The sequence below is a fragment of the Gigantopelta aegis genome, chromosome 3 (genome assembly GCF_016097555.1).
Source record: "Gigantopelta aegis isolate Gae_Host chromosome 3, Gae_host_genome, whole genome shotgun sequence".
NCBI classification, from domain to species: Eukaryota; Metazoa; Mollusca; class Gastropoda; order Neomphalida; family Peltospiridae; genus Gigantopelta; species Gigantopelta aegis.
The window spans coordinates 23,889,335-23,900,463 of NC_054701.1; the positions used below are offsets into that span (position 1 = coordinate 23,889,335).

General features: G+C 35.3%; 1 protein-coding gene across 2 annotated transcripts in view; it reads left to right on the top strand.

The window, feature by feature from the left end:
- The window catches only part of LOC121367728 (probable RNA-binding protein 19), a 32,953-nt gene extending 22,598 nt beyond the window's left edge, over positions 1–10,355 (top strand). For both annotated transcript variants that reach the window (XM_041492067.1, XM_041492068.1), the window contains exons 18-27: positions 597–707; positions 1,417–1,617; positions 2,677–2,802; positions 3,989–4,102; positions 4,876–4,942; positions 5,395–5,530; positions 6,282–6,398; positions 7,043–7,148; positions 8,427–8,550; positions 10,200–10,355. In XM_041492067.1, coding sequence (XP_041348001.1) covers positions 597–707; positions 1,417–1,617; positions 2,677–2,802; positions 3,989–4,102; positions 4,876–4,942; positions 5,395–5,530; positions 6,282–6,398; positions 7,043–7,148; positions 8,427–8,550; positions 10,200–10,267 — 1,170 coding nt within the window. In that variant the 3' untranslated portion in view covers positions 10,268–10,355. The remainder of the gene's footprint in view (positions 1–596; positions 708–1,416; positions 1,618–2,676; positions 2,803–3,988; positions 4,103–4,875; positions 4,943–5,394; positions 5,531–6,281; positions 6,399–7,042; positions 7,149–8,426; positions 8,551–10,199) is intronic.
- The last annotated feature ends 774 nt before the right edge of the window (positions 10,356–11,129 follow it).

The window sequence follows — 11,129 nt, forward strand, 5'->3', positions numbered from 1 at the left end:
TAGATCTAAAATAATTAAAGGTTAAAAGTTGACTTATTTTGTTAATGGTAATACAATCAAACTTCATTATCATAATACTGAAGGGACCAAAGCAACAAGCTGAAAAGATTGATGGTTGGAGATAAACATAATGAAAGTTATTGGTGAAAATTATGCTGTTGAACAATTTTTCTACCTTAAGATTTCCTTGACTTCCAAGATTAAAGAGTGTAGATAATTAAGTTTGACTGTATTACCAAAAATAAACTATATCAAGTTTTAAACTTTAAATACTTTGGATCTAACAAAATATAGTCATATAACCTTTGCAACTAAATTGTGAGAGTCACATGTTAGAATTAAAAAAATTTGGCACCATGAAACTTGGCCAGTTTTGACAGGATTCTGGTTTGTTGAGGGTCCAGTATAGACAGGATTCACTGTATTTGGAAGATTCTGCTTCTTTTCACAGCTGTTAAAAATATATTTATTAAGTAGGAACAAATTTCATTACTGAGCCATGTTGTACTAACAGTGTGTTTTTTTATAGGTTTTGGGCAATGCTAAATTTAAATGTATGTTTTAAAAATGTAGGCTAGTAACGTTAAATATTTCAGGAAGGAAAGGAGAGTCTTGGTGTTCGGATGGCGCTGGGAGAAACACAGATAGTAGCTGAAACAAGGGAATTCCTCATACAGAATGCAGTTTCACTTGACAGTTTTAGTCAGGTAATAGAAATACTTTAAAATAACAATAAACTATTTCATATGTACTGAAATTTAATTGATACTAAAAAAAAAACCCCACTGTTTATCTGTTTTTCTTAAAAATACTTGAATGTCTCTCTTAGAAAAGTAACTCTCTTCATACATTATCTGTTCAATATGTGCCTTCTAGCATGGTTAATTGGAATAAATATATTTACTATGTTAATTGTAACTAACAAATGTTAATTTGTACAACAAAAATATGCCTTTAGACAAGCTATTAGGTCATCTTCTTGATACTATTCATCATAAAACAATCTACATAAAATGTTCAGATAGATTTGTTTTTTAGTAGTGTTTCTTACTACTACTATTTCTTGTTTCACTAGATAGGGGCAAGACATAGTCCAGTGGTAAAGCGCTTACTTGATGCGCGTCAGTTTGGGATCGATCCCCATTGGTGGGCCTATTGGGCTATTTCTTGTTCCAGCCAGTGCACCACGACTGGTACATCAAAGGCCGTGGTATGTGCTATCCTGTCTATGGGATGGTGCATATAAAAGATCCCTTGCTGCTAATCGAAAAGAGTAGCCCATGAAGTGGCTACAGCGGGTTTCTTCCCTCAATATCTGTGTGGTCCTTAACCATATGTCAACGCCATATAACCGTAAATAAAATGTGTTAAGTGCGTTGTTAAATAAACCATTTCCTTCATTTCTTGTTTCACTAGGCGGCTGCAGCAAGAAGTAAAACTGTTATTTTGGCCAAGAATCTGCCAGCTGGAACTAGTGCTGAGGAACTGCGAGAGTTGTTTGAGAAATTTGGCACGGTTCGCCGTCTGGTTATACCACCATCTGGGATCTGCGCCATCATAGAATACATTGAGCCTACTGAAGCTCGGGCAGGCTTTACAAAGCTGGCCTACACAAAGGTAACTGTTTTAGTTTTTTTTTTTACCCCCCGATTTAATAGCTATGCAGCTGTTAGAACTAACTTTGCCAGTCTCAGAGAATACTGTAACATTTTATAAATGTTTATTTTATTCAACTTAAATAAGTGACAAATAATTTTAAAGTTGATTAAAAATTAATTACAGTGTTCGAAATAAGCACTTGTCTGTTTGTCCTGACAAGCGAAATTCTGCTCGAACAAACAAAGTGTACCTTAGTGGTTGTCCAGTGGACAAGTGAAAATGTTCAATGAAGTTTCATTTTGAGCAATGAAAAATATTATCCTTCTACTTGAATAAAACAAACTATTTATTTGGACAAGTAAAACAATTGTCGGACAAGTAGATTTCTAGATGTGTTTGTCTAGTGGACTAGTGAAAATTTCTTCTTATTTCTATCACTGAATTACATGGACATGTAGCTTTAGTGGTCAATAAGTAAGTTGTAATTTGGAGGCCATTAAACATGCAGTGAGTATAAGTAACTGCTGTAAGAATTATAACTTGATTACATTGTGTAACATGAGCATTGTCTGACATTATTAGACGGCAGCCATGTTGTTTGAAATTAAACTTTATCACAGACAGAACAGCACATACCATAGGTTTTGATACCACAATTAATAAGGCAATCACCTCAGTGTTAGTTGATACTAACTACTATCAATATAATATTGTCTTTAACACTTAAACATAACGTAACACACAATTTCAGGAAGCTTCTTAATGTTACATATATAATGTTATATGTTTTAGACAATTTAACAGATGACTAGATCCTACATTAAACGATTGAGTTATCTCCCATCCGATCTATCTCTTGCCCTCGTCACATTTGCCATTTGCAAGTTTTAAAAACAAGTGGTGAATTTTTATTTTAAGTTGGCAAAATACATGTAATTCCATGTAATAATTAATATTTTGTTAGAAAATAACTGGGTTTCTATAATGTTTGAAATTTAATAGATAATTTGTCAAAATGTTCTGCTCACCCAGAGCTAGCTCTATCCCATTGTTTACTAAACTGTATTACCATTTCAGTTCCACCATCTTCCACTGTATCTCGAATGGGCCCCAGTTGGTGTGTTCAAATCGGAACCTGAGGCGCCCATGGAAGAAGGTGACAAGACTGAAACTACTGGGGAGACCAGTCAAGTTAGCACAAAGGTTCGTCATAAAATGTCTGATGAATGTCTTTTAAAAAAAGTGTAGTTTACTACATTTCAATTCTATTAAAATACTGACCAAAGTTATTTTAATTAGGTAGTGTAAAATACATTTAGCCTTTAGATTAGAACATTTACACTTATGTATTAAATAAACATATTATTAATTCCCTACCAGTTCAGTCTGAGGGGACTGTAGGTTTTGTTACCATCATTCTGTCTGTCCATCTGTCTCTCTCTCTCTTTCTGTCTGTCTGTCCATCTGTCTCTTTGTCTCTCTTTCTGTCTGTCTGTCCATCTGTCTCTCCCACATACTGTTTTCTGGACTCTTTTTTTTTTTTCCGCAATTATTCAATATATATATTGAATTGAAATTTTGTATATAGCTTTATCATGTATGGTTACAAATCAAGTTTGACTTTCATGGTGATTTACCCATTTTTGACAGAGTTATGGCCCTTGAATTGTAAGAGAAATTAAACTGTTTTCCAGACGTTTTTTGCAATGCCTTAAGATATTAAGCTGAAATTTTGGGTGTGGCTTTATTATGTACTGTTACAGAACAAGATTGACTTTAATGGCCATTTACCCATTTTTTTACAGAGTTATGGCTTTTGAACTGAGTCCAGTAGGGAACATGTATTGCTTTAGGAGTACTCTCCAACTCCTGCAATTGCCTACGGCAATCAGCAGTGCTGTGGAGTTTTTAATTGTCCACAGTGCTTTTTTTCCTTTATTAAGTTTCTTTTCAATGGCATGTTTTTTGGCTGTGGACATTTTCTTAATTACAGGAGTTGCTCTCTGAATGCTAGTTATTGTTAGACAACATAATTATGTAATACATGTATATACACGTGTATCATATACAGTGAAACCTCTCAAGACCGGACACTCTGTAAACCGGAATTCCCTCAAAAACAGTCGTTTTACAGAGTCCCTTTTTAAAAAACAGAACAAAACTCTAAACCAGATGCCTCTTAAACTGGACATTTGTCTTGGTAAGGAGGGTGCCTGGTTTAAAGGGGTTTCACTGTATATGGAAGTGTCAGTCAGTATGATACAAGATCAGAACTTGACAAAAATATCAAGAGCTGTCATTACTATTATAATGTATATTCTGTCTTTTTGGAAAAACTTATAGGTCTAGTGTATTTGAAATGTTTGTGATACAAATGTATTTTTGACAGACACCAAGTGATGAAGCAGGTTCTGATTCTGACAGTGAGGAAGAGACGGAACCCGAGAGCACACTGTTTGTGAAGAATCTCAACTTTGACACCGCAGAAGACGATCTTCGCAAGGTTTGACTTTAATTAAAATTGTAAAATGTCTAAAAATATTTTAAAAATGTAAAGTTCTCATCTTATATACATGATATATAAACCTACTTTTATTTATTAATTTTATTTAGCACTAGTTAAATAGAATGATATATCTGCAAATTTCAAAACAGTATTAAAGGGACATTCCCGAGTTTGCTGCATTGTAAGATGTTTCCAACTAATAAAATATTTCTACGATTAAACTTACATATTAAATATATTTTCTTGTTTAGAATATCAGTGTCTGTATATTCGATGTGTTTCTGGTCGTCTTAATATTTGTAAGAAGCCCAAACTGGATTTTGTCTTCAAATAATTTCGTATGTATGAAAAAACATATTTTAGGAAATAAAATGAAATTTAACCTGGTACAAATATTAGGAAACACGTTTAATATGCAGCCAGTAATATTTTATGCAGAAAAACATATTTGATATGTAATTACAATCGTTAAAAAGTATCTGTTAGACGATAACATCTTAAAAATTGCAGCAAACTCAGGATTGTCCCTCTAATATGAGACATTTCCACATTAAATTCAAAGAATAAAATAAGTGCGATTTGGATATATCTGGATATGAGTAAATACATCATGTTCATGTTACAAACAAATAAAATAAAGAGACATTCATTAAGAATTTAGGATACATTATTTTTATAGTAATAATTGCGAGTGGTTAAGCCTAAAGAACTGTTATAAGACCGAAATGTATAGTGACCGTAAAATTTAATTGCTTATGTCATAATTTCAGATGTTTGAGAAATGTGGGAAAATTAAAATGGTTTCAATTGCCAAAAAGAAAGACTTCAAGCATCCAGGTGAGTTTGAATGTTACTGGTATTGAACAAAGGTGAGGTGTCATTATGATTACGTGAGAAATATCTTCTGGTTGTCAATATTTAATATTCTTCTTTTTTAAAACAAGGAAATCAATCTTAATTAAGCCTAAGTAAATTGTGTGTATCCATAAACCCTACCTAGATAAAAGTTCCGACACTAACTTTGTTTTGCTATATTATTATTTAGTTTTTTAGGTGTTTTGCTTTTAATTAATATATATTAGGTGAAAAGAGTACCTTCATAACATTTTATCTAGACGTGTAGGAGTGAAATTAGTAAAAAAGAAAAAAGCTAACCTACATAATTTTGGGGGCTTATATCCAGAAACACACAATTGTTTTTAAGCATTATGAGATATAATTTTTAATGTTGGCTGTTATCTATGAGATATTCATGACACAATTTTAAATTATTAAAATTAATTTTTCAGGTCAGATGTTATCAATGGGGTACGGGTTCATTGAGTACAAGCAGAGGTTGAGTGCGCAGGAGGCTCTGAAAACTTTACAACACAAACATCTGGATGGTCATAGTCTGGAGCTGAAGATATCAAACAGAGTTACACTGTGAGTTAATATGTCTATGAATATCATGGCTATCTACGAGTTAAAAAATATTTTTAATATCATGGCCAATAAATATCAAAGCAACTCTAGCAATTAACCATGGCAATTGGCAATGCCGTGGAGATTGCTACAGTTTTTTTGGTTTTCCACAGCATGCAACTTTTTTGTCACAGTTTTTTAGTTAATTATTTATTTGTGTAATAATGACAAATTAAACTGTTCTCTTACACATAACTGCAAAATGTGGTCTGAAAATGCCATTGAAACTGTTATCTTAGCTACAAAGGGTTGCAGAGTTACCCAGTATTAGAAAAACATTTGATGTGTGCAACTCGGACTTTAAAATGTCCTAGAAAACACCCAACGCTATTTATGATTCAGAAACCTTCCCAATGAGCATGCTTTATGTTTTAGATTAAAACATCTCTGACTGTTGTATTTTCTTTTCACATTACCTGTCCTCAAAACAAGTGCACTCCCCTCCTACGGCTAGTAGTCTGGTCCGAACATCCCAACAGCCAATGGGATGGCCTAAATTCTTCTACTGCATACTCCCTCTAGTTCTGGTCACGTGACTGTAACTGCCTTCTTTTTCCCAGTGAGCATGCTTTATGTTTTAGATTAAAGCATCTCTGACTGTTGTATATTCTGTATAATCCCCTCAACTAGAAAAGCTCTGTTATTCTTCCTGTTATATTGATTTTTGTTAGTCATTGCATTCATTTTATTTCCTATTTTTTTATCTTTTTAGACAGCCACAAGTTGCTGGGAGAAAGAAACAGACAAAAACCAAACAAAAATCATCCAAGATCTTAGTTCGAAACATTCCTTTTGAGGCAAACCAGAAAGAAGTGTTTGAATTGTTTAGGTTTGTACAGCCAGCTGTTTAATTTATCTGCTTTAGGCACCAGAGTGTTGTAGACAATAATTATTAGTATACAATAATATTGTTTTATGTTTTAGATGTGGGATGTAGCTCAGTTTTAGAGTGTTTCCAAGGTATGTAGGGTGTAGGATCAACCCCCATCAATGGACAGACACATCACTTTTAAAAAACAATTCGTTTAGGCTGTCAGCTATGCTAGTCTGTCTGTGTGAAAGCAGGCCCATAGGAACAGGGATGGGAGAGGCAAGGATGAAAATGTGTGACTTCAAGATAACAAATATGGACCCCCTCGCAAAAAATCTCAATGCGTGGTTAAATGTTTTAAAATCTGTTTTTAAATTAAAAGTTTCTTTCTTTATTTGTTTCAATTGAATTTTTTTTTAATTTTATATTTAAGATGCATGAAGATGAACATCTGTGGATGCAACTAAGAGTGACACTCAATAGGTTAATGGTAGGCCAGACATTTAATTCCGCACCAGAATTCTTCTTTTGTAATGTCTGGGAGTTTATGCTAACAACTTATATAGAAAGATATGTTGTTCAGATGTTGTTTAATGAAATATGTTCTTGATTTTGTCTTGAAAAGATGTAGTTATAATGTTTGACACATGGTGTTCTTACAGGGTGTTTGGCCAGTTGAAGACTGTACGACTACCTAAGAAAATGAGTGGCACTGGAACACACAGAGGATTTGCCTTTGTTGACTACCTCACCAAACAGGATGCAAAGGTAGGTTTCACTTTACTTTTACTTCATGGTAATAGTACATTTAATAGCCCCTAAAGACCATACTATTTAATTTATGAATATGTGTGTGAGCATGTCTCATTATTCAGTGATACAAAACTAGATTTCTTATTAGTCCATCTACCGATCAAAACTGGAGGGGACAATAGGTTTTTTTTCTCTGTTCTTCTGACTTTCTGTCTGTCCCACAAATATTTTTCCTGACTTTTTTCTTTTGCAGTGCCTCGAGATATTTGTCTATAGCCTTATCATATACAGTTACAGATTAAGTTTGACTTTCATGATATTTGCCAATTTTTGACGGAGTTATAGCCCTTGAACTTAATAGTTCACCGACTCTTTCACTGACTCACTCAGTGACTCTCACTCATTCCCATTTGAATATAATATGATTATCTATAATATCACATGCAAGAACTATTTAACAGTTTCCAATCCTTCTGATAATTTTCGTCTTTTCATCTGCACTGCCAACTGCCAATTTTGTACTTGCCAGATGCTGCAAGGATCCTTTGGCACTCATTTCCAGTTGATTACCGTACACACATAAATAAATAAAGATGAACTCCATACATAAAACTTCCACGCGAACCGATATCTTTATGATTATAACTTAACACAGAAGTGGCTGTATACATGAAAGCCATTTTACATAGCCGTGGCTAATTAAGGCCGACTAATTACATGGTGTATTTTTGGGAGGAAAGCACAGTGTAAGGCCACCACATCTAAACGTTTGTGTGCGAAACAAGGGTTACATCTAGTGTGTATGTAAGGAAATGTTTCATTTAATGATGCACTCAACACGTTATTTACCGTTATATGGCATCAGACATATGGTTAAGTACCCCTCAGATATTGAGAGAGGAAACCCTCTGTTGCCACTTCATGGGCTACTTTTTTCGATTAGCAACAAGGGATTTTTTATATGCACCATCCCACAGACAGGAAAGTACATACCACAACCTTTTATATGTCAGTCATGGTGCACTGACTGGAACGAGAAATAGCCCAATGGGCCCACCGATGGGGATCGATCCCAGACCGACCGCACATCGAGTGAGCACTTTACCACTGGACTACATCTCGCCCCTATTGTGTATATAATGCAAAGCAATGATTCCAGGCCTCTTATCTTGATTTCACATGTTTTGGTGCTATTTAAAAAAAAAGAAAAAAGGGACCTTTTAACTGTTTCGTGAGATGTTTGGCATGATTCATTTTTAAAATTTACTTAATAATAATATGATTTGTTTTCAGAGAGCCTTCAATGCATTATGTCACAGTACTCATCTGTACGGCAGAAGGCTGGTTCTCGAATGGGCCGAGATGGCGGAAGACATTGACTCACTGAGGAAAAAGACGGCCAAGCACTTTCATGATGGTAGGTGGTCGCTTGTTTATCAAGTCTAAGAAAATTGCGAGAACAGTGGTTTTGTTTGCATGTCAATCTTTTTTGATATGGCATAAAAATGTGCACATCATTTACATGGTTATGATGGGTTATGCTAAAACAAAATGAGTTACATGAATTTGTTTTTGCTTAATCCCTAAATGGCTGACACCAATTTTCATTATTCTCAGAGGTTTGTTTATTTGTCAGTTATAAAACCTTTAGTTATAAAACCTCTTGTCTATCCTCAAGCTCAGTCTGTGTTCATGCACAGGGATGCGAGAGCTATGTGGAAACAAGTAAATGCGCTTTTCCATTTCGTCTAAAAAAACAAAGACATATGTTCAATACTGTTGACCACACAAGGTTCATTTGTATGTTTTACGGTTTCAAGTTTATGATGTATGCCTTATATTACAAGTCAGAACCAGTTTAGATTTGTTAGCATTGAATGCAATTTTTGGCAGTTCCAGGGGTTGCAAACAACAATTTTCCTTCAGGGGCCCTTAAGCGGCCCCTGGACCCCGGCCACAGTAAGCTTTTTTGTTCCAGCCCCTCACATCTCTGCATACAGTTTTGTATGGTGTTACTGTTAGAGACAGGTCTAAGCATTTTATAAGGAAGGAAATGTTTTATTTAATGACGCACTCAACACATTTTATTTATGGTTATATGGCATCAGACCACACAGATATTGAGAGAGGAAACACACTGTCACCACTTCATGGGCTACTCTTTTCGATTATCAGCAAGGGATCTTTTATATGCACCATCCCATACAGGATAGCACATACCACGGCCTTTGATGTACCAGTCGTGGTGCACTGGCTGGAGCGAGAAATAGCGCAATGGGGGTGATCGATCCCAAACTGACAACGCATCAAGCGAGTGCTGTACCACTGAGCTACTCCTCATAGCCCAGTAGTAAAGCACTCACTTGATGTGTGGTCGGTTTGGGATCCATCCCCATCTGTGGGCCAATTGGGCTATTTCACGTTCCAGCCAGAGCACCACAACTGGTATATTAAAGGCTGTGGTATGTGCTATCCTGTCTGTGGGATGGTGCATATAAAAGATCCCTTGCTACTAATGGAAAAATGTAGCAGGTTTCATCTTTAAGACTATGTATAAATTACCAAATGTTTGATATCCAATAGCTGATGATTAATAAATCAATGTGCTCTAGTGGTGTCATTAAACAAAAAACAAACTTTAAACTATCAAGGGTGGGAATTCTCCTCAGATCAGCTGTTTTCGTCTGACGGAACATTGCGTTTCCTCGCATTTTAATCGTACTTTCCTCCAAAATGTGTCAGATGGCACAGATTTTAACCTATGATTTCAAAAATTTCTGGGACCCTCTAGATTTCCTCTTTTTTTACAGTTCACAAATTCCCACCCCTGAACTATAAATGTTCATCTCAATGCATTGCTAATGTTTTTTTTAATACATGATTTTTGTTTTTTTAACATGCCTTGAAATGAACATCTATGGATGAAACTATGAGCAACACCAAATACGTTTGTAATAAGCGAGGCATTTAATGCTGCAGAATTCTTGGTAATGTTTTTGATGATTATATTTATATAATATATTGGCATACAAACTTGGTTAGATACTGATTTCTTTCTTTATACAGAGGTACCAAAGAAAAAACTGAAGAAATCGTCATTGATGGAAAATCTCCAGAACTCCACAGATGACTAGATTATAAATGACACTTGATGAGAAAAACAGCTGCAGTGAGAAAACTTCACTGTTGTTGATTTATAAATAAATATATATATATGTATTACAGCTGAGTTTTTTGTTTTGCTAGGGAGGGAGGGATTGGTATGTTTTCAGGGTGAGTGCCAGATTACTTATATTTCATGTAATTTAGAGTACAAATTTTTGAAGGATTAATGACTGCCCACTCCCCCCCCCCACCCTCCACACACACACACACACACCCCCCCCAAAAAAAGGAAAAGTTCTCTTGTACTGCATTGATGATATGAAATTTATAAGACGAGAATTCTTTACTCATCTTATGTCACACTTCTGAGTTTGCTTCTATTGTTAACATGTTTCTGAATAAGAGAGGTAAAATCTTGTTTGGGCTACTACATTAATCCCAGACACTGATATTCATCTTTACACTGGTAGCCAACTTCGGACAGTCTCTTATGAGTATTAATGAACTACATGATTGGTAGTATTCTAATATTTAATTAGCTTATGCTGTTTAAATGTAAGTTCTCCCGGTATTCCAACCTCAGTAGGCCCAATGGGTTCTCCCCTGTTCTAACCTCAGTAGGCCCAATGGGTTCTCCCCTGTTCTAACCTCAGTAGGCCCAATGGGTTCCCCCCTGTTCTAACCTCAGTAGGCCCAATGGGTTCTCCCCTGTTCTAACCTCAGTAGGCCCAATGGGGGTTCTCTCTTGTTTCAAAATGGTAGATCCAGTTGGATCTCCCCTGTTCCAACCTAAGTAGACCCAATAGGTTCTCCCCGTAAAAACATCAATAGATCCAATGGTTTCTCCCGTTCCAACCTCAGTAGATCCAATACATTCTCTCCTGTTCCAAG